The 24,706-nt window shown below is 45.5% G+C and overlaps 2 protein-coding genes across 3 annotated transcripts in view; both read right to left on the bottom strand.

The window, feature by feature from the left end:
* The window catches only part of ccdc102a (coiled-coil domain containing 102A), a 44,527-nt gene extending 20,116 nt beyond the window's left edge, over nt 1-24,411 (bottom strand). Inside the window, exons 1-4 of one of the 2 annotated variants that reach the window (XM_030377987.1) lie at nt 24,243-24,411; nt 5,044-5,567; nt 3,877-4,308; nt 190-422 (exon numbers count right to left, since the gene is read on the bottom strand). In XM_030377987.1, coding sequence (XP_030233847.1) covers nt 190-422; nt 3,877-4,308; nt 5,044-5,409 — 1,031 coding nt within the window. In that variant the 5' untranslated portion in view covers nt 5,410-5,567; nt 24,243-24,411. The remainder of the gene's footprint in view (nt 1-189; nt 423-3,876; nt 4,309-5,043; nt 5,568-24,242) is intronic. The other variant, XM_030377989.1, reaches the window with a different exon arrangement.
* The window catches only part of LOC115558916 (octapeptide-repeat protein T2-like), a gene marked incomplete at its 5' end in the record, with an annotated part of 128,713 nt that overhangs the window by 48,553 nt on the left and 55,454 nt on the right, over nt 1-24,706 (bottom strand). The window lies entirely within an intron of this gene.

Raw genomic sequence — 24,706 nt, 5'->3', positions numbered from 1 at the left:
CAAAGAGGTCGCTATTGAGTCAGACGCGTGTCAGAGCAGATGCTGCTTGGATTGATTTATCGTGAACCTTAAAAACCTAAGTGTCAGTCATCATATTGCTTCCCCCGGCCTTCCACTTAAATCACGACCTTTCCGTCCGTCTCCCTCACAACAACACAACACACCGACACAGACACTCCGTCTCCTTACTCTCTCTCCTTCACCAGGACCTTCTGGGATTCGTCCAGGCGTAGCTGCAGAGCGGTCAGCTTTCCGGTGTCCTCCTCGGCGCAGGAGATCTCCTCCCACAGCTGCTGCCTGCTGCGGTCCTGGCGTACCGCCGGCCCCCCCGCCGCCGCCAACGCCACCGGCGTCGACGTGGAGGATGAGGAGGAGGAGCGTGGGTGGTCCCGGGACTCCGACGACTCTAATAGTTCAAGGTCCTATAAGAGGAGGAGGAGGGGTATGAAGTAAAGAGGAGGGGTTGTTATGTTTTTGTATCCAATGTTAAAACTCATGCCAAAATGTAAGTCATGATCTCTATCTCTCAAAAACAGCAGAATCCATGACTGTGGCTCAACTGTGACCATGCTTCCTACATCCGGGTCAAATATAGTAAATACAGTGGCGTACGAAAGTCCCAATTCATGAGGCAGACCCTATTCATTAACTAGTTACCTCGATTTTGCAACATTTCAAGCATGCATGGGATAGTTTCTTGGTCAGTATAGGATATCCCATAAGGTCATATGCATAGTTGACAACCATATCAAAACAGGCATAATTCACGTTCAATCAAAACAGTCAAAATAAGCCCTGTACAATATTTAGCAGTCACCACTAACGGCCAGCAGGGGGAGTGTGTGTCCAACGCATGGCTCAGCTGGCCACATGTGTCTCTACTTGTGTGAGCATGACAGAAAAATGGAGGGAGACAGGAAACGGCCGTAATTTGGCATTCCTTCAGAGACCTCCCCGGCTATTACAAAGGAAAAATCAGGGGGAACTTCAAACAGTCCATTCTGTCTGGGTGATTGTGTGTGTGTGTGTGTGTGTGTGTGTGTGTGTGTGTGTGTGTGTGTGTGTGTGTGTGTGTGTGTGTGTGTGTGTGTGTGTGTGTGTGTGTGTGAGTGTGTGTGTGTGTACGCAAGTGTGTGTGTGTGTGTGTGTGTGTGTGTGTGTGTGTGTGTGTGTATGCAAGTGTGTGTGTGTGTGTGTGTGTGTGTGTGTGTGTGTGTGTATGCATTGTGTGTGTGTGTGTGTGTGTGTGTGTGTGTGTGTGTGTGTGTGTGTGTGTGTGTGTGTGTGTGTGTGTGTGTGTGTGTGTGTGTGTGTGTTTGTGCTTGCGGGTGCGTTACCAAGGAAACCAGGCCGGGGCTGCATGAAGGTCAAGAGTGATGGGCAGTGAAGCTGCTCTGTATTTCAAGGCATTTTGCAGCAACATACTCATTATGAGGTTAACATATTATTTTAAGGACTGTTTATTTGTGTGTTTGTGTGTTTGTGTGTGAGCATCCACTTTGCACACTCTTGCATTCATGCGTCTGCTTTGTGTGTTTACGAGAGCTGCTTGGGTTATTGTGCTCGGGTTTTAAAGCACACACTACAGACTACATCCGACTAGCCTTATCGTAGCTCACACTCAAAGGGTTGAGAGAACAGTCTGGCTGGGTTGTCTGTCTTTTGTCTTAAGGAAGTAAGTGGCTTTATTCCCAAAATCAATAGCAAATGTTTGCCCAGCCCAATGAAAATCTGGGCTCAGTTAGAAGCAAATACGATATGCATCTTTTTTTTGTACCGTTCCAGGGACAATAGGAAATGCTGATGGAGCAGATGTTGGGCATTACCGCGATATATACGCCCCAAACAAAAGCAAACGGTGTTCTGGCCCGCTTGCACGGCCCTGGTTGACTTTTGTGGTCTGCTACATGGTAATGCCTGTGTATTCAGACGCTTTTCTCAAAGCTTTGTTCATGTGTGTGTTGCGTCACGTGTGTTGGCCAGGAAGCGAACCTCTCCGAGCACCAGCTAGGCGTTGCAGAACACACACCATCCTGTATCCCAAAAGTCCAGCAGTACACCAGCTCTCAGACACGTGTTTCTGTCCTCCCTCCCTACTGTCTCAAGCTTGTGGTCTCAATCCCCCTTCAAGGGATTAATGAAGTGTATCGAATCCTATTCACCATGGTGCATGTCTACTTGTCTGTATGTCTAGGAGCTTATTGTATCCAGAACAACGTGTAGCATTGCTGTTGTTGCTGTGCCAACAGGACGACGGGATGCAATAGAAATAGAGTGGGCATGCAGAACGGTGTCTGAGCCATGTCTTTCCTCCGAAAACGTTGCATGCTAACAAACACATCTCAGACATATTCTCCTGAGCTAGTGTTCGGGGCGTTCAGTCAACAGATTTACGACTACGGCACCGTGTTAGGCCCAGTTATGAATCCTGTTTTGACAAAAAATTGGATTTCAACGAGATTTATGCCAGTTTGACCGAACTTTAATCCTATTGGTTAAGGTGCTGCCAGACAGTCACCATGATGAACCGCAAATGGGGGATGTTTTACGAGAAGAGACGAGATCAGCGATTTATTAAACAATCTGTTTATTAGTTCTGCGTGCAATAATACTTCTCCCACAGTCCTGAGGAAGGCTTCATCTGCCGTCGGAGAACTGGGTTCATGAAACAGACACTGGCAGTTGGCCATCGATTAACTATTCGTTTAGCAGAGGCTGTTGTCCGACTTACAATGAAGCCACTCCGTTTTAAAACGTGACATTCATGCCATGAACAAGCAGGTAGGGGTGCCCTAGAGGTAGACTGCAGACTTTTGGGGATCGAACCCGGAACATTAGTTTTGGATAACGACCACTCGACTACCCTGTCTTCTATACATTCTTCACCTAATGAATCCGTCCTCCCCAACTGCACATGGGGGAAAGCCACCGAAGCACAAAAGGTAGTTTTTCCGACTGCTGGAGAACAGGGGTGTAGTATCCTTGTTTCTCTGTTAGTAGGTCTGGCAAAAACAGCTTGATAGAGACTAAGTACCACTGCATCTCAGCTCCCCTAGGGGTACAGTGTGTGTTTGTGTGTGTGTGTGTGTGTGTGTGTGTGTGTGTGTGTGTGTGTGTGTGTGTGTGTGTGTGTGTGTGTGTGTGTGTGTGTGTGTGTGTGTGTGTGTGTGTGTGTGTGTGTGTATCTGTGTGTGTGTGTGTGTGTGTTTGTGTGTGAGAGGGGGACATGTGGAAATTCTATTTTTGGCACGTGCCAGGTGCCAACTGAACCAGGGGCTATGTGAGTGTGTAGATAGATAGAAAGGTGTGAAAATACACAAAGCATGCATTGCCCCTCACTACACAAACACACACACACAATGAATTCAGTCCTATGGGTTGTCCCTTGGCCTGCTTTCAACAGTGCCTGGGGATACCATCCAAAATGCATGCGAGCATGTAGTATCTTACGTTCACAGTGAATATGAACTAACATTGCGTGTTACTTCATAATCACAGTGAACATATGTTTTATTCTTTCAGAAAAATGGGTTCTGTGTAGATAATGGTACATGTTTATATACTTTGACATTTACTATACTATACATTTATTCCATTTATCTATATATTTTTAGCCAGGTTCCTGCGAAGAGAGCTCTTTTAAAATACCAAAACTAATTATTTCTTTATAACAAGATACGCCTTCGCTCGTCAGCCAATCAGTGCTTCGGAACATTCTCCCACCTCGTTGTGAACCGCTAACCCCCATTAACCAAACACTTTAGCCCGGAAGCTACTTAACAAGAAGCCCTTTCCTTGAGCTACAGAGGCTGCAGCGTCCCGGCGGCTCCGGGATCCCAGACCCCACCCTGCGCCGCTCCTCACCGCGGGACCCACCTTGGCCGTGCACAGGTTCTCCGCGTCCACGTCCCTCACGGGCTCCGGCTCCGGGGACCTCGGCGGGCCCTCCCTCCCGTCGGCGAGGCTCTGAGCGGAGACGGACGAGGAGCAGGAGCGGGCGGCCGGGGAGGAGGGCTGCGACGACGAGGCGGCGTGGGCCGGGGCGCGGGACGGCGAGGAGGAGGAGGAGGCGGCGGGCGAGGAGGAGGAGGCGGCGGGCGCTTGCGAAGGAGAAGGAGGAGTCGGGAGAGGGGAGGGGGAGGAGACGGGGTCTTCGCGCAGGCGGAGGGCCTCTTGGCGCAGGACCTCGTTGTCGGCGGCCAGCTCCTGGCGCTCGCGCCGCGCGCCGCTCAGCTCCTTGGTCAGGGCGTCCAGCCGCTGGCGCAGCTGCCGCACCTCGTCACGTGCCCGGTTGCGCTCGGCTCGCACCTGCCCACAACACAGCATGCTGGGGGTTAGCTATTGCTAAGCTAACATTGATTGGTTAGCAACCCTGTTGATAAATCACTTGCATTCCGTCCCAGAGAGCAAAATCTGCAACCCAGTTGCTCACCAATCCAGATTTTGGCCCTCTGGGATGGAATGTAGGTGATTTATAAAAGCAATATGTTTGAGGTGGTGGTTATTTTTTATACAAGGTCAGGATACTATGAAAGGTCTGAATCTACACCAGTTTTGTGTATCACTACCATGTGTGTAATAAAATAAACTGAAATACCACTTCAACTAAAATGTACCCCAGTGTTCAAAACTGTAAAAAACATAATTTAATAGAAGGCTATAAAAATGCGAGAAAAACTGCTTACGAGTCATTTCGATACACACCCGAAAGTGCAAAAGGTACGCATCACCGAAAAGTACACTTACAACCACAGGGCTGAACTGGCAACCATTTAAACCCAAACACAGGATCAGGCTACAGAGTGTTTCTAAGGTAATGGAGAGCGCCGCTATTGAAGCCTTGGTTGGAAAAATGTAGATTTGGGTGTATGTGCGTGGGTGTGTGTTAGTTTAAGTCATTACGGTTCGGCCGCCCCATCCCTTAACGACTGCCAAGAAATCCCCCCGTGTGCGGACTGGTCCGGCTCTCTATTCACTCGAGCTCTGTCAGTGCCCCGCTGCATCCACCAGAACACCACATGCTATGCTCCATCCACACCCCACCTTGCTCCACTTCTCCCTCCAGTTGGCCGTGCAGTCCGACCACCAGCGCATGGTCTTCTCCATCTGGGCGGCGCGGGCGCGCGCCTCCTCCAGCTCCCGCAGCCTCAGCTCCTCGCGGCTCTCCCAGTCGGCCCCCGCCAGGTCCCCCATGGGCCCCAGGGAGCCCAGGCTGAGCCCCCCGAAGCCCGGGGACAGCAGCAGCGGCGGGCTGGAGCTGGGCGTGCCCCCGGTGGGGCTGGGTGTGTGCGCCAGGCTGTCGGGCGAGCGGACCCCTCGGTCGGGCCCCAGGCCCAGGCCGCACAGGAGCCCCGCGCTGACCGACTTACCGCTCTCTGACAGGTGGTGGGGGCTGGGCGTGTGGTTCATGATGGGGGGGAAGGGCACACTGACCAGGGGGGGGGGGGGGGGGGGGTGGGGGTGGGGGGTGAGGGGCGGCGTTCAGCAGGAAGGAGGGGGGAGGTGGAGGGGAGGAGAGGGGGCTGTCCTTAATTCAGGGGAGCATCTTCAGTCTTGCTCACAAACACCTGAAGAAAAACAGAACATGTGAGTTAACTCAAGTCATCCGAGTGAGAGCGTGGCGAGTGATCTCCGAGGGTAGACGTGACATAACGCATGAAAGGCTGCGTTGTCTGCTCTTGGTTAAGTGGAGGAAATGCAATAGAACACAGAGACATGTAGCCACCAGAATACATTACAACACACAAACAGGTAACTGGGCCCAGACATTTGAGGAATTTCAGTTCAAGCTGCTCACACAATGCAAACTGGGTCTCTATCTCTCGAAGACATGCAACATCTAGGAGCACTGATAGACCAGGAAGGTCAGTACCAGATAGCATGTTCCCTAGATGAGCTCAACAACCGATAGCAACAGCAACAGTATTGGCGGGAGCCTGGAGCAGCAGCTAGAATGTGGTACAGGATTGTGGGAAGCTTGAAGCATTGTTCAGACAAGTCCGTACTAAAAACACCGTCCAAATCGATATTTATTCTCCTCAGTTCCCCTGATTGTTCGCTTTCATTGGCAGGGCTCTCTTTTTTTAATTCCAAGTTAAACTAGAAACGGCTTCATTTGTCGACCAATCAGTGTTTCCGACCGCAATAAAAGCAAATCATTAAGCCTCAGGGCGATCTGCTTACCCCCAAAAAGCCAAAGCTCTCTGTTCGGTAGGGCCCCATAAATAAACAGACAAAACACATGTAAGCCAAACTTCCCAGAACAATGTCAGACTGCAGACAGTGGGTTTGCAGCAGACAGACAGCTCTGGTGGGCGGGACTGCAGATGGGGAAATGCGATTACCACCCCTGTGTTCCCTGAATCGGAGAGATGTCCTCCGGGTAAGGAAACGTGTCTCCTTTCCTGTGTTCTCCTGATAGTCTTTTTTTCAACGTGGCCTAGATCTTCTGGACCGTCTTCCTGTTATCTCATTAGTCACGAGCCCCGTTTCCTCCCCTGTCCCTCTCAACACGCGCCTTCTTCTCTCTAGCCATTCTCCCCATCTGGTATTCCTCATGATATCCCGACTCTCTCGCATATTAAAACATTTCTCTCGTCCTGTAAGAGTTGCACTGTTGGTGTAACCCCTACACAACAAATAATATCCTATGGGGGATTAATAAAGCATCCATCTATCAAACAATTAAATTACAAGTTAACTTAACTTAAATGAACTAGCTTAACAGGTTAATTAAGTTCAATTTAAATTCTAGGCTATAACATGTGTCTCTCTCTCCTCCTCTTTCTCCTCTCAGACCTCATCTGATGCCCAGTAACCTAAACAGCACTTGAATGACTCTGGTTCTGTAACATTCGTTCTAAAAGACTGTGAATATGTACAATTTAAATCAACAATTTCCCGCAAAATATGCACCTCCCAAATACATTTTTGGGGGGGAATATGTTGATTTATTTTGTCGGTTTAATTCAAATCGGTTCATTTTCACCTCCCTTAGTAGTCCTCCATTCTGTCCCCAGCTTCTCCTTCCTCTCGAGCCATGCAAAGGATGTAGAGGAAGTTCAGGAATGTAACTTCATCCTCCCATTTAGGAAGAAAACGGTGAGCAGAACTGTACCGTGAGGAAGGGAAAAGCTCACAAAGAGGTTGAGTGTTGAGACGGAGCGAAGGAACACAAATTCAGGTCGCAGTTCAACTGCATGGACGCCAGCCTAGAACTACACGCTAAAATGCAAAACTTCGGTAACCCGTGTTAATCATTGTATCAATTCCTCCTAATACAACACAAGGTATGCTGGTTCACCCCGCCCTGTCTGAGTCTCTTGACTTTGGTCGTTATTTAAGGCCCCGGCTACGAGGCTAAACCTTGAAATACCCTATAAAATCGTCCAGAAATCCAGCTCTAATATGCTGTAGGCTTAGTTCTCATATGTCACGGCACAGACGTGGAAAGTAAGGTTAAAGACAACAAAGAATCCTGTATTCACTTAAGATCTGAAGTGGATACTAATACAAAAAAAATAAACTCTAGGTAACTACTAAGGAATATTTTAATATTGCATAGATTTCAACAAAACCGTAGCGATTTGGTGGGAACAAGTCATCTGTGTCTTCGGTTCAAAGCACATACTGTGATATACAGCCCTGCAGTATCCTGGGGGGGTCGTTATTTCATAGTGCTACCATATTTTAGTCACCGATAAGCAACATAAATATGGAGATGGGGTGAATATGGGGTGAAAGGGAGATGGAGGAAATATAAGAGGAGGCACATATTGAAATAAAGAGCAAAAAAGGGAAAAGAAAGTGGGGAGGGTGCTGTGAAGAGAAACAGAAGCAGGGCTTGCTATGGTTCCACTTAGCAGCATAACTGGAGCCTTTACCGGACTCAGACCAAAAGGTTAGGGTGAAATGGAGCTTTGAGGTGGGGTAAGTCGACATGGGTAGGTGGTGGTTTATGTATGGCTGGCTTCATCCCAACAAACCTCTTTTTGTTCAGTTTGCTGTGATCCAAGAGCATAAAATGAGTCACAAACGGACTACAAAAAGAGTCTGGGTTCATCCCATATCCAGCCAAATGCATTTACATTTACACGGTACTCAGAAAATTGAATATCCAAACTTAAAATGGAAAGTCCCAAAACCTGTGATGGTGTGTGGACTATTCCAAATGGATCTGTCACGGGTCTGATGCCTGACTTGTAGCTCATGACACACTCATGCACATGCAGACACACACAACAATCATGGTGGGTCATAGAGGAAAGAAACCTAGACTAAAGAGAGAACAGACCATGATTATAGCTCTTTAGGACTGGTGGTGGGTATGGGGAAACGATGGGGACTCGGGGAATCTGTGACACTCCGAGAAATATGTTTTTGTCTGTTGGCCGAGTGAGTGGGTGGGACGGCAGAAAGGAAAATAAGATCAATCACCGCGCGGAACACAATTACAGCGAAGATGACGGAGTCATGAATGGCCGAGCCCAAAAATAATTCTGGAAATGAAAGGGGAAAAACAGGATATTGTTACATTTTGATCAATCTCCTTCTCAAACGAGTTCCATCTGTAAGTATGCTTCTGTGTGTGTGTGTGTGTGTGTGTGTGTGTGTGTGTGTGTGTGTGTGTGTGTGTGTGTGGTGAGGAAAGAGTCACACACCAACACATACACGTCCTGTCAACAACACACCACCTCTAACAGGATTGTGCTTCAATTCAAGATTCTTCAAATCAGGACAACTTTCTTCAGTTTCATCTTCAGTCTCTATGGAAACTGGCAAGTTAACATATTTGACTAGAACTGTGAGATTAACATCTAGCACTAGAAAATAACTGTTTGATCCTTGGAAACAGGCTCTGACGTTGTCTTGCTGTGTTATTCCCATGTGCATGCCCAGATAGCCTTTATGTCAACTGCTTTACAGAGCACATGAAGTTTAAGAGAAACAGAAGGGTGTGTGTGGTCCAACTGTAGAGTGAACCGTTTAGCTCGATCCTAGCCTTGAGAGTTAACTGAACGCAGAGAGTTATCTGCGTTCTCTCCTTGTCAATTTGGTAAGACTTTGTCACTTTGTTCCTATTGAAGTTAATACACCCTAAATGATCCAACTTAAGAGAGAATAAATGAGAATTCTAATTAAGGGTCATTAAATGTCAAAAGAGAACCAGGAATTGCATACAACGATTATGGTGTAAGAAATGGAAGACATGCATTACATACTAAGTTGTTACAAACATGTTTTACATTTGAAATATGTACAATACTGCAGATACAACGCAACAAATACCTGGCTTTCATGTTGGCCCGTGTGTTGGAAAAATCTAAAGGAATAAATATCAACCAATCAATGATGCCATTTACTCACAGACTTTGCTTTAGGCACACAAAAAAGATCGGCAATCCATGGCTTGAGACTCAAAACAAATCCCAATAGACCAAACATATTCTAAGTATGGTCACTAAAATGATTGTTACAGCCTTTGTTGACTTTGAGGAGATTGAAAAAGTAACATGCCAAGAATTCATCTCCTGCGGTTGGAAACCATTCAGCCAATTCATCATTTGCACGCATCTTCCCAGAGTTAGAGATTAAACATCAATCTAGAGGACAATTTGTACAACAGCACTGGGTGGTGGAGGGATGGATGCAGCCAGCCAGTGATGTAATGTAATAGGCAGCTGATGTCTTAATGTATCAGGCAGTTGGCTAATCAAAGACATGGCATTTAAATGAGTGGTGAATAAAAGCCAATATGAAATCTGGAGGACTTGCTTGCAATAACTGCAAACTTAGGGAGGGAAGTTGGAAAATGTAAGCTTCTACATAAAACCACTGTTTATTCTTGAATTAACAGGCAATGGCATGGACTGTAGAATGTGTTAACTATCTGCCACATATAATAGCATTTTTATAGCCAACAAAATAATCCAAGTTTTTGTTGGCTATGCTCTACCATTTTCAGACTAGAGTTGTGGTGCTTTAAAAGTCAACGTGAAAACTTTACTTTGCCAAATCTCGCATAAGAAACACTCAAACGAGTCAGTTTCAAACATAGCGATGTCTCCCCATTATGGAAAATAATTTCACAATTAAATACAAAACAACAAGCAGAAAAACATTAATATTATCATGATAACTAAAATCGCCATGCTCCTATGCTTCCAAAATGGCGGTGGTAGTTGCGGAGAGGTGTCACGATGTACAGGTCCTACAGGGCTTTAAGGAAACATAAGTTAAAGCTAAGATGTACAGCTGTGAAAAGGTGTGTTTACTCCCAGTGTTGCATGGGATTATTGTTCCAACACTAAAGAGTGTAAAGTTTTAATGCATAAAAAGTCTTTCTGGCATCTGCCTTTTCACATTTGTGAGAGTTCGCCCTAGGGCAGAAAGTTGTTGAGAATGACTATTCAGTCACACTACGCACACACATGCACAAATAAATGAAGCACAGCATGCAACGGACCAAAAAACAAACAGGCAAGTGCACAGAAACATGTGGGCTCACAGGGGAAACCACACAGAAAGTCCCAGACAGGAACGCTGAGCGAACAGGACGGGCCGGCAGACCGAAAGACAAATGACTTAACGCATAACATGCAGACCTGAATGAATCACAACTGATCAAACCAGAACCCGCCGCTCAGACAGGCCTGGGGGGAAATACCAAGGCCAAGACGTGACTTCATGAATGTTTGAAGAGCGCCTATTCAGCGGCGATAATGAAGAGCAGCAGCGATCCATAACCACGTAGTGATGCATAGCACTGGTCATCAGGGACGCTGCGACGCCCAAAGACGTCCTTCAAGATCAGAAACATGGTCTGAGCGCATCATGTTGCTATGCTTGTTAGGTCCCCTATCAAACCTTAGGGTCAAGCCACTTCAAACTGCAGAGATCATACACAAGTGTGTGCACGTATGTTCGAACGCATGTAAAAATGTCCTGACAAGGTAGAACTGCAATATTGATCAGAAACTACATGGGACACCGAGGCCTTGAACGTGGAGGACTTGAGAGATGGCCTGAAGCGCCAGTTATTTTCACACAGACCGCAAATGTTTGCTGATCCTGCCAGACGTGAGAGGGTGTGTGTTACACACACACGTACACATGTCACACACTTTGTAGCTCCTCCAGCCCATCTGGCACAATCACAAAGAAATAGCTAATTAGGGCGCGCTGCTGACAGAGCGAGAGGGAGGGAGAGGGAGAGGGTGTGACACAAATATAAAGAAAAATTGAAAGAATTTGATGATATTACAATGTCATTTGCATTGTTAATCCCAGCTAAACAATCACCAGCAGTCTGTGTTATTTTCTCAAAATGTGCCTTTAGGATTCCCTTACTTTGATCACATCCTCATCATTTTTCAATTTTTTCAGATCAACCTTCATCTTGCTAGATGCACATCTATGAACCAAGATCAAAGTCTGATTTCATCAACTTGGTATCAGCTCAGAATTGGTCTCAGCAGTAAAAACTGATTCAGTTCTGAGAGACACCAATAAGGATACCTGGCTGTACTTTGCTGATGGTTGACTCCTGAATGACATTTGTGTGTGTGTGTGTGTGTGTGTGTGTGTGTGTGTGTGTGTGTGTGTGTGTGTGTGTGTGTGTGTGTGTGTGTGTGTGTGTGTGTGTGTGTGTGTGTGTGTGTGTGTGTGTGTGTGAGCGTGCGTGCGTGAGTGTGTGTGAGTGTGTCTGACAGCAGATGGTAAAGGGGGAGAGGTTCCAATGACAGCTTCTGCCCCACTGGTTGTAAACTCATGCAGACATAAGACACATAGGATTTACAGCCAAGAGACCACCTGCGCCATGCCAACCACAACAATCACACACTGAACTTCTCAGCCAGCGAGCACCCCATGTATGAAAGAAGAGAGAGAGAGAGAGAGAACTTTGATGAACATAGACTCCAAACTCTCTTATGATGAGAGAGAAAGAGCATGATAGTGACCAACAGTTACAAAAACCGACAGAGAGAGCGAGAGCGAGAGAGAGAGAGCGAGAGCGAGAGAAAGAGACAGAGTCATGGGATGGAGAGCCTGTGTACATGGGGTTGGGGCCTGGAGAATTAAGCCCATCGGATCTGTCCATTTAGCTTATGCAGGGGTGTAATGGATTGCTCCTTCTTCCCCGAACAATTTTCCAACGCTTGCTCTGCAGATAAGAAAATAGATCTTTAGCCTATTAATTATGAGTCATGTAATTGGATGATTTGATATGTATTATGCGCGTGTGCACGTGTGTGTGTGCGTGCGTGCATGCGTGCGTGCGTGTGTGTGTGTGATCTGAAATGTGAAATGCTGTTTTTAACATTATTAACGTTGCATTGGTTGGGAAAAACACATTATTTTTTATTTCTGTTGCTTTCAGGGGATTGTGAAACGGTGAAAAGCTAAACAGCACTTCAAGCGCAATGTTGTGTATCCGTTTCGATGTTCAGCCTGTGATAGACGATGTCTGGGTCTACTCTGTAGTACCAAATTATTTAGCATTTGTGAGATCTCGTGATGCCGAAGCCTCCTCAGCGGATTACAGCTGTTTTATCTCAAATCACTGGGTCTGTTCATTAAGCCAGTTCCAAATGCAGATCCATGTCAAAATGTTTGGACACACACCAACCAAACAAAACTTGTGTGAAGACATTAATCACAAATTTATTCTCAAGATTTTGAGAATAAATAATTTTGAAGAACAAATTGTTTGTGAGGGCAAATCCCACCACCAACAACTATTTTCCTGTCTCGCTGCAGTCTTCCTTCCCCTCAACCAGCCTAGTTAAAGATGCCTCCGGGTGGGTAATGAAGACACCGATGGTCCATCGATTGGCTGATCTCCTGGCTGATGGATGGCATTCCCGTCTGGCCGAGCAAGGTCGGGGAGCGTGCATGGCACGAGTCGGGACGGGAGTGAAAGAAGCAGCTTTATGTGCTTCCGTAGACGCTGTGGTTCTCCTATCACCTTTGGGAGGAGAACCAAAATAGAAACAAAAGAATAAAAGAAGTTCCTGAGGGTCTTGAATAAGTAGGACTTGCAGAATTCAATTTGGAGCCACATGACTTTGATGTGGATTACGATATTGTCGTGACTGTTAGAGTAAGAGTCCCTGATGCAACGTGAAAGCTAGTCAGAGAAAGAGGGCAGAGCTGGAAAGAGCTGAAGTGCATTCAAGCTTTCGGAGGAAGGAAGCCATGTGTTTACGGACAGCTTATGGGCATCCACAGCCCCAATATTTGCCATGCAGTATTTGTTCACACTCCAGCATGCAATGACTTGTCCACTGTAAGAATGAAGGTATTTTTGATGGACATTGGCCTTCACCAATTCCCCCAGAGCGTCACATGCTCTAAATAGCATGTCGACATAGAGCTGACAGCAGCCTGGGGGCGGAATAGCCCACAGGCCTATATACACACACACACCCAGTCAATCCAAGGCATTAGGAATGCTATACATCACATGAAGACACTTCACTGTACTAACACACCTACGAAAGGAACATGCCACTGCAGAGTCGACATGGTTATCTGATTGTGTTTCAGCTTGAAAGAGAGAAGTTTGCAACTATATTCCAGTTCCCAAGGTTTACTTTAGGGTGAAGCAACAGTGCATAGTTTACGTGTCCAGAATACCACCATCCATGGTCTTGTTTATTTTAACCATCAACAGCAAGTTACTGCTTGCTGTTGATGGTTTTGGGAGATTACAAATTGTGTTATTTCGCATTTCTTAGTACAGCTTGAAATCCCAATCCGATTCACACCATGTATCACACGTATTGGGTGTGGGGGGTGTTTGGGGGGGGGGGGGGTTACTATGAGCGCTGCAGGTTGGAAGGACTGTCTGGCAAACCCTCTCCCTATAGCGACACGTGACACTTTGTCTCGAAGTCGGGCTGGTGCTTATGTCTTCCAGCTTTTGTTTGTTTTCATTTTGAAGCCCACCCTTCTGTTGATTTCACGCGTCTCGGTCTCTCCCATTCATCCTCGCAACCCATTCTCCATCCTTGTGTCATCAGAGGACGCAATCAAGAGCAGCAGGCCCCACCACAGTCGTGCAGGCCCACGGGGCAATAAACCCCTTAAAACAGAACATCTGTCCCCGCCGACCCACTAGTATGTAGGTCACCCTCATGACTTGTGTTACACTTCGAAACTCCCGTTTATACACCACCACAAACCCATTAGCACAGACCCAACGACGTACGCCGACCGTCCGATAGCTGCGCTTGGCACCCTGGTCTACGCCCAAGTCAGGGGTTGGTCCTCATAAGTGTAGCAACCAACACACACACACATGTTTTTCCTTTTGCTTGTTGTTGCAACGGTCTGCTCGTCTGACTCATGACCCAATGTGAAGGAGCGAGAAAAGGGAGGATTCAAGGGGTCAATAATTGGCACTTGTACACTCAAATATACACAACCACACACACATGCACACAGTCTGCGAGTGAAAGCCGGCAGATGCGCCCGCCCGCCTTATATGAAGTCTGAAAAGGCGACAGAATGTTTTGTTTGCGGCGTAGATTTATGGGGATGCGAACATGGGGAGGAGACAGGACTGACGAGCTGCTCCAAGGATTTCCCCCAACAACTGCCAGAGTAGGAATCATGTGTGTCTGTGTGTGTGAGTGATGGTGTGTGGTTTTTGACTGTCTGTGTATTCAAGTTTGTGTGTGTGTGTGTGTGTGTGTGTGTGTGTGTGTGTGTGTGTGTGTGTGTGTGTGTGTGTGTGTGTGTGTGTGTGTGTGTGTGTGTGTGTGTGTGTGTGTGTGTGTGTCTAATCCACTGTCTAAATGAGAACCAGGTCCATGGAACTCTCCAACGCTATGGGGCTGGCTGAGGCTTAAAGAGGTTCAACCACACAGTAAAAAATAAGGCAATTATACTGCTCTCTCTCTGTGTGTGTGTGTGTGTGTGTGTGTGTGTGTGTGTGTGTGTGTGTGTGTGTGTGTGTGTGTGTGTGTGTGTGTGTGTGTGTGTGTGTGTGTGTGTGTGTGTGTGTGTGTGTGTGTGTGTCCTCTCAGAGGTTTCACTTACACATAATTCAAACACTGTAGACCTCAGTAGTGGGAATACATCTTTCTTGCCATGATGCCATCTCCCTGCGTGGTGAGGGGCAGGCTTTACAGAATGCATCTCTGCTTCTACTCTTGCAGTTCAAACATAACTTGGTCAACTGATGTTAAACAACCTAATCCTTTCCGCTGTGAAGAACGTAACAAATCATCTGTTTACAATCTTACACAGACATGGTAGCCATTTTGTTTTGGTCTGTAGTCGATGTGATGTTGGCTGAAATCGAATTGATGTTGGCTGAACATAAATCCCCCCAACCACACCCAACACAGGCACACTCACACACCACAGCCTACCCTTGCAGTCATACTACTTTTAGTTAAACTTCTATTCAACGTATTAAAACGTATAGTTCCGATCCTTGATTCTGATTGGTTCGAAGCCATACTCTATAAACATACCTGCTGTGACCACATAACAACTCATTTTTAGGGTGAATGAATGTGCTGCAAATCGCCAAGTTTGCTAGCCTGTGTTGCTCGGCAACAATTTTGCTGTCTTGAGCAACTATATTTATTGGCTGAAAAATGATTATTTGTTTTCAATAAATGATTGCATTTTATGTTGCTGTACTTTGGGAAATCATGCTAGGTAGCCTCTGTTTTTTGTGTCATGGTCTATTCCTCCATAATTAATATAGTCACCTAGAGCTATAGGGACAATCAATGGGCAAGCACTGTAACTAATCAGTCACAAGAACTAAGATCTTTTTCACCTTCAGTAGCTACTCATAAAGGGTTGAGTTCCCTCAATTGATTGCATTAAAATAAAGTCAAAGCACTGCAAGTCAACTGATTTCTGTTGGAATGTTGTGGACTTGTCCCAACGGTTACCTTGCTCTGAGCAATGAGAAATTATTTCCCCTGTTTACACTGTTATCTTCCTGGCATTTGTGTTTCTAGCAAGCTGTAACTTCTTGTGTTCAATTGTGACTATAGAGGTATGATAATCTTGGATATGGAGAAAAATGCTGATGTTTCACTTTGAAAAAACAGACTTCATCACTTTAATTCATGCTCCAACTTTCCCGTTAAACAAATAATATATAAATAAAAGACATCATCTTCAGGGTGAAGAGTTCTCAGGGACAGAATCACAGGGAAGATTTCTCAGACATCAAAAGAAATCCAAAAGAAAAAATCCAATTCATTAGATTAGTCGATTTAAAAAACGGAAAAGAAGGAGAAGATTAGAATTCCTAAAATTAGACTGACCCAATTTAATCTCTGATGAAAGAAAAAAGGTGGTTCCCTTCACAACTACTTTGTTCTACACATTTCCCACACAAGTGCACACCGCCATCATCGAGAATGTCTAGCTCTGGGAAAAAACGAATTAGACTACTGAATACAGGATTCACACAGACACTATTGCAATCCATTTCATTTACTGGCCAACTGCTAAAACATATGTTGTATCCCCTCCATGAATATTGCTATTTATATAAAACTACTTAAAATTAAGCAGAGACTCAGAATGAAATAATCGTACAGAGACTACGGTATTCGTTTCTGCTATTCTCTTGGTGAGACTCGTGGGAAAGTAAGTATCGGTGGACAAAGACACAGATCAACAGACCTCTCACAGACAGCAATCCATCACTCCCTCCAAAGCTTATTTTGCTACACTTGCTGCTCTGTTACATTATGTGACTCACAAATTAATCCTGCTTGTAAAACCTATAAAATGTCCCATCATTGTTACTTTTCTTTAACAATCAGGCATCGGCCTCAGAGACCGTGGCCCATGTCTCCTGCAGCGCTGTGCATACCAGCGTGTATGGTTACCATGGAGAAGTTGGCTGGCATGCCAATGTTTGAAGTAGAACACACAGAGCATCGGCTTGTAAAATTGGCGCCATTCAGGACTGATATTGGCCATGTCAATCATTGGTCAACCCTATATATTTACCATGGCTGTCCCAACGACAATGCAATGAAATATCTTCTTTTTGCTTTATATCTGACTTGATTGTTACCATGTTTGTCCGTCTGTAGACTCTTTGACAATAAAATAACTCCATCTCCCATGGGCCCCCCAGGTGTGGAGTAATGCAGAAAAAGGTTGCGCAGAAGAACATTATACAGTACATTCCTGTGTCATGACTCACTCACCGAATAGGCGCGCTCACTGACACAAACACACAAGGAAAGCATACACCCTGCATGCCTGTACGTAAACCCAAGTCAAACACAGACAATAGACACAGTACACAGGCCACACACACCGTAGCTATTTTCACCCAACCTACGTTTTGTTTTCTCGTGTCCAGATGTTATGCAACAGACCGCCCAGAGAGCATTTCCCCTCCTAATCTACCGCCTATTCCTCTCTTCTACTTCCCTGACTCTACACAGTTAACATTTAAGAATAGCCCTGCAGAGCCACAAAGTTTGGAATAATGATTTTATCATGCATTTTTAAGAGGTGAGAATGAAGCATTTTTTGGGAAGAGAGAAGGAGGAAAGTGCATGAGACGGTGTGCAGAGGGGTGCGTCTAGCTGCCTTTGCATGTGAATGTTCATGCACAGTTCTTTGTCGCACTGGTGTCAAGTTTTTCGGCTGTGCCCTGTTGCCCAGCGCAGCAATAAATATGGCGTATCAAGTAGCCATCATTTATTCAAAAGAGGGAGAGAGTGAATGAAAGAGATAGATGGAAAGCGAAAGAGAAAAGGAGAAGGGAGGGGATGGGGGAGAGATAAATAGTGTGTCACTGATGATAAAGTGCTGGCCGGCCCAAGAAAACAAACTGATTGGTTAGAAAGGAATCACAGGATAGGTTAGTCACACTAGAAGGTACTTCTAGTGTGACTAACCTATCCTGTGATTCCTACACTAGAAGGTACTTCTAGTGTGACTACACTTTCAGAGGAAGGCGGTATGAAAGGCAATTGGTAATACTGTTTGACCCCCATCTGTTCTGGGCTCATGATATAGTATGAATCTCAAGGTAATTCACTAAATCGCTTTGGATTAAAGGGTCTGAGACTAATTTGTAAATACTAATCCGAGGTCTCAATAAATAATCCCTTTTCTCTGAATGAAGTCAGGTCCCAAAGATATCTTTTGATTTTGTCCATGCTATCGTCCCTAGTGCATCTTTATTGTCAGGGTAGGATATGGATCCATAAACTCTCTACACATTGTCCGTTTGCTCTGCCTCCTTTGAGTCACACAGGTAAAACAGTTGACCCTGGCCTTGCCATGTTCATACGTCTTTAAAATAAATCGCAGCAAGTGGCACTGAGATCCACCCCCTGTGCTTTATTTGCACGTGCAGGTGATGTGCCATGCTAGGCGAGGCTCAGCTGTTGATACAGGAGAGCTAAATATGGAAGAGCTCCACAGGCCAGCCGTAAGCTTCAAAGCAGCAGGCGGATGCTGCCATGGTTAGCCCACCGCCTGCCTGTAGGGATGATGCAATAAGTTGAGGGTTTCTCTTCTTCCTCTTGTACAGAAAGAAAACGCATCAAGACCACCGCGGGGATGAAAAACGATACGATACAAGGATTACCACCATTACTTCCGGAATCCGGAGTCACGATTATTACATTTTTTTGTCCATTGCCACAAAACTTCCTGTCGGTCAACCATGGTGTATCTCGCTTGAGTGACCACAGGCTGTGTTTGACAGGATGGTTTGAAAGAAACATGCCAACGTTTGAAGGGTGAACATTGTTCTCTACAAGCCTAATCTATTCCCACAAGGAATCTCAGTTCGAAGCCCACTCTGTCTGTGTTTGACAGGCTAAGAAGGAAATGGTGATTTAGTGGAAGGGGGGAGTAAGCCCTAATGGAAAGCACAATAGATTTTAACTACAGAGTAATCGGCTAGTGTAACAACATTCAAATGAACAGTGAGGCGGCTTTGCATGAAACGGTCATACTGCGCAATGCAGTTCTTTGTTTATTTCCTCCTCCTCTTTTATTGCCTAGAGCAGATGTTTGATGCCTGAATTTGTTGTGAGGTGTAATTCTGCAGATCAGAGAAACAGCACAGCTCTGACTTGTTTAAAGGGGCTTTAGGCGAAAGATGTAAGCCAATGCTTGATGGAGAATACTCCTGATGAGACCAAACCACTGCAAAGAAGATTTAGAGTGCAAGAAGAGTGTTTGGAAACAAAGGACAGGAGGGTGGTATACTGGTTTCCTCGTTAGGGCGCATGACTCCTCAGCCGAAAGGTTCTGGGGTGAGATACCCCACAGGCTACCTCTAGGCATCCTTGGGTAAGCTGACTAGTTTTATGATGATCGTTTCTTTTATGATTTATTTATGATGCTCATTCATGACATGTCTCTGATTTCACTAAAAGTGGCAGCTTAATGGTGACAAAGTTTGAATCGTATGCTCATCTTAGTATGTATGATTATGCTGAATCTGTGTTGCACATAAGCAACATATTAGTACAAATTATTCACATGCAGCCAAGTGGGTCAGTTCATTGTTACGGCGGCAGGCAGGCAATGAGGGGATAGAGAGACAATGAAGCAGCCTGTCCAGAATAAAACACGGCCGACCTGGATATAGAAGAAGAAATACCTGGTAAACCTTCCTCCTCATCTTCTCCTCCTCCGCAGACTTTAAATCCTTTCAGAAGCAGCGACTGAAAAATGGTATAACGGGCCATTTGTGTGATATTTCAGGCATATAAAGTGCATCCACACGAGGGTCCTTGGATCTTGTGTTGTCGGTTCAACACAAGAGGCAATTGAGCGTTAAAGCCAAGTAAATCTGTCTGCTAGCACACCGTAGGGGGTACAAATAGGCACCATTCGTACACACCAATAGACAACTGGACATTAGATGGTCTATGGCCCTGGACTGGTTGGAAGAAAGTGCCAAAAAAGTAATAGCACCCAACTTCACACGGAGGGATCCAGCCAGATAAATGTCTTATGCTCTCAGACAAGCCCAATTCCGCCATCTTTCTAGTCTCCACTTTATTGAAAAGTAAGGTATTTCTTCCAATCATCCGGTGGCAGGCACAGTGCTTTGATGCAGCAAAAAGCACACTCTATTTCAAATGACACTCCAAAATTATTCAACTGGTGGCATATTGACAAAGCTTTTGTCAATATGTCTAGTGAAAGCAGACGGTACACGACAGATCGCTCTGATGCCTCTGAAAAGAAGGCCTAAAAAAATCAATGTCCTTGCCCTGATTATGCTCCTCAGTTTTGTGTTGCTTCTTCCCACAAAAGAAGTCCAGACCAAGAGCGTCAGAGGAATAAGTGCTACTCTTTTTCTACTGTTCTTACTTAGAGATACTATAAGAATCTTTCATTGGCGTTGCTTCACCGACTCTTGCAGTGCCCTGACACTTTCTGGTTAACCCTAACGAGAAAAGGGCCAGGCTTAACACAAGAGCAGTCAATAACCCTGGCTGTCGCTGGTCTGCCGACAAATAGGCTGCCTTTGGGTCTGTGACCGATTTCTGATTTCCACTGGGTAGGTAAAACTTGAGCTCCAGATTGCCCAGCAGAGAAACAAAATGCAAGGTGTGAAACAAGTTGGCAGCAAATCATCTAGATTCAGCATGGTCGCTCAAATATTTAATTGACACAATATGACAATATGACAATGTGAAGTCTCAGCATTTATGGAAATGCTGCCTTTCTTTCAAGAGTACTACTGGGAACAGCATTGCTGCTAGCCTAAGGTTACCGCACAGTTCCACAGAAGAGACATGGTAGGCAGCTGGCTGAAACATGGCCTGAGAACATATCAGTCGTAAATCAGCCATAACTGAGGCCTGCTGACGCCTGATTAAATCTACTGTTCCCTTACTCCTCCCAATACGCACGTACACTCTAAGAATGGAGAAGGGTCTGCTGAAACCCCATATGCATAGTTATTGGTGTTGGAAGTTACCTTTATGGCATCAATATTATTCCAACTGAATTGGTTTTACAATTAACAAAATTATTAAAAAGGCATTTTCATAAAGTTCTCATAAAGACCAGAATATATTTTGGAAACCTAAATGTGTTCCTCCCATACTGGTCAATCTTAAAGTTGTGCTGAGGGAAGCAGGATCTACTTTTCTTTATAATGTGGCCATTTATAACTCTTATAACATACACTCTGGGATAATGGAATATGGTTTACAAGAACATCCATCCAAGATATGTCATCATGCCATGGGCAATAAGCAAAGAGCTAAACTCCAAAGCCAATGCTAGTGGAAAGAAGATGGATGTCAGGTTATGGATGTTAGTTCCATCCATCTCCTGGAAAATACTATAGAGGAAACCGTTGGGAGAGTGCATTAACGACAGAGAGGTTAAAGACAGAGAGAGAAGTACTTCAGGAAGGACTTTGACTTCTAACCAGAAGCCAATTGGCTCCACCCACCACAGGCATCTGTGCCTGCTCCCATTGGCCACATCTGGAGGATCGCTCAACAAGAGGTCACCAGAACAGGTCAATGACGTAGCACAGCTGCTCCAACGGGACAGGAAGGGTGTGTGTGTGTGTGTGTGTGTGTGTGTGTGTGTGTGTGTGTGTGTGTGTGTGTGTGTGTGTGTGTGTGTGTGTGTGTCTGTGTGTCTGTGTGTGTGTGTGTCTGTGTGTGGACCAGTACCTATACACATCTAGACGGAGAACCTCCTAGCTTGGAATGAGGAAGTCTGTGAGAGGATTCAAAAGTCAACAATTACCATGTGTGAGATCTGCCAACTCAAGTAGAAGGCAAAACAAAACAAATATCCCAGTATGCACACACACACACACACACACACACACACACACACACACACACACACACACACACACACACACACACACACACACACACACACACACACACACACACACACACACACACACACACACACACACACAAACAAACACACACACAAAAGTACAGCTTTTCAAGAAAAGCACAAGTTAAAGAGTAAGAGAGTAATGTAGCCAACAGCCATTGGGAAATCCTGATAGTGCAGGCCCAATTACAAGAGCCCTAGACCAAAAGCATTCCTCTGCCGGCTCAGAAGCAAACTGCTGCTGGCCATAATTATGGAGTCCCATATAAACTCAAGCTAAATTTAACTATGACCAACGTCCACTCCAACCAAGTATACAATACAGAAGACACCCGCACAGTTCACCCTTTGCTGGTTTTTCCCTTAATCGATGGTGTGCCACTTTCCATGAAATTGTCTCGCCTCCGCTCCGAATCACAAGAGTCATATAATTAAGCTACTGAGACAAACACAGAGAAAAATCAATACCTCTGACAAACAAGCCTGGATATGAAAGCTAGATTTTAACTCTGTTGAAGGAGAGCATTAAACAGGACTCACAGTGCATCACGTTCAGCCTCGTTTTAAAGAGTCTCCATCACAGACACAGGAGGTTGCTTCTGGCAATGTTAAATGGAGGACACTATGTGAGGTGAGAGAGTGCACTGTTACACGGTCTTCTCAGTCACACACACACGCACACACACACACAGAACAAAGTCGCACGCCGCCCTGAGACAAGACACATTTAAATCAGGCAAAGCCCTGTGGCCACCGACAGCCACTTGACTTACAGGACTCTCGGGAGGCTGCAGGTTAAGACGCTGAAGGGATACATGTCAGGAGTGTGGAACGGGAAGAGAGGGAGAGAGGGATACTGAGAAAGGTAAAGGGGGCTAAGAAATGCATCAGGGCTGCAGGAAGCTTGCAGATCGGATGTTGGAAAGAATAGAGTAGGTGTGAAGCGGTTGTAGTTAATGGAATTCACTGAGCCCCATATAGTTTGGAGGTACACTGTCAGTTGGACAGTTTACCCCCCCCCCCCCCCCCCCCCCCTCTCCCCCTTCCATCAAACAAATGGGGATGAAAACAAAGAGACAGCAAGGTTTGTTAGGGGGGAAATAGTTTGAGTATTTATTTATGCTGCTGTACTTGCACCAGTCACTCTGGTTTAAAAATGAACATGTTTATTAAGTGTTAATATGCCCAAGGGAGTGAGTGACACGAGCCAGTATAGAAATAGAAGGGAATGAGAGAGACGTGTTGACGAAGGGAAAAAGAGTGCGATGAGGGGGGTTGGGTCCTAACAAAGTCAGTTCGGAGAGATGTGGCCTGAATTGAGTTGCTGAGAATAAGCAGGATGTTGATATTCCCCACAGGATGGGAAACAAAGAACAATTTGGTAGCGGCTCTTAGTGCTGTGGGAATTTGAGTCAACAGAAGGCATTACTGCCACACACAGGTATGTGAAAATGAATTGTTTAAAACAAAAGCATAAGGGTACATCCAAATGTAAACACACACACACACACACACACACACACACACACACACACACACACACACACACACACACACACACACACACACACACACACACACACACAGGAAAGGCAAAGTGTCTGCACTTCAAGTAATGTAGCTCCTTGGCAGATGTTTTTCCTCTTCAAAAAACTATTTGTTTCCATGACAACACCACACACAGACGACACCCTCTGGATAAGGTGCACTTGCATCGGTGATGTGCAGATACCGGAGAGATTGATGAGATTGACTAAGAAAATGTGAATAATAAACACAATGGGATCTCCAGCATGTTGACCTTACAATGAGAGCATATGTCACACACATGCACACGCAAGCACACACACACACACACACACACACACACACACACACACACACACACACACACACACACACACACACACACACACACACACACACACACACAACCATCTAAAAATCCTTATCATGGTAATTAGTTGGTCTGTAGTTGTCTACTTGGACATTCCAGGGAGGATAATAACTTTGCAGCATAGGCCCGCACACGCAAGTATACATTTTAAGTCCTGGTTTGCCATTCAACGGTAAATACACTTGGTACAGAGTCAGTGAACAGAGTCCAATATAGAACTTCAGGTCAAGAAATGTGTGGCTGCATTCAGAAAGTGATGGTTTTCCCATCCCGTTATAATCCCCGTTTCTCGGTCCAGTTTTGCAGTACAAACACAGGTCTGTCATTTTGTACACAAGGCTTGTTTGAGGCTCACACACAAGGACGTAGAGAAGAGAGACACCACGGTCCCCTAAATTCTGCTGTGTTGCTATTTGACACCAGGGTTTCAAGCAGTGTCTTTGTACCGACACACTTCGCCGAGATGGGGCTACAGAATACAACAACGAAGACGTACCTTACCAGAATCCTGACTGAAACCCGTCGCTTATTTCCTTGATGTTTCAATCCTTGAATCTTGCTGAAATAGGAAAAGGTTTTTTTCTTAGTGTCGCCCGGCGTTTGCTCTCCTTCTCGAATGATTTTTTTCTTTTCAGGGTAGAAGTCGAAGCTTCACCGAGAGGAGCGAAAATGGGCGGGTCTCTCAAGGCAGCCCTTCCAATCAGCTGTCAGCGCTGGAACAAGTGGCTGGAAAGGCCAATGGGTGTTCATTGATTTGCTAAGCAACTATGGATTCTCCCCGTGTAAAATACTACTGTAAAAGTGGAGGTGGCTTCACTTCACCTCGCAGATGAGTTGTGCCCATTGGTGAAAAAGGGAACCCCAAGCCTTTGTTCGATCTCGGTGGCTGTAGAGTGACAGGTCTCTCACCGTACAAGATTGCTTTCAGCGACGTTTGATTTAATTAAAATGGGGAATTCC

Source organism: Gadus morhua, chromosome 14 (assembly GCF_902167405.1).
Source record: "Gadus morhua chromosome 14, gadMor3.0, whole genome shotgun sequence".
NCBI classification, from domain to species: Eukaryota; Metazoa; Chordata; class Actinopteri; order Gadiformes; family Gadidae; genus Gadus; species Gadus morhua.
The sequence above is the reverse complement of the archived record's forward strand: the minus strand, read 5'-3'. Positions and strand labels throughout refer to the sequence as shown.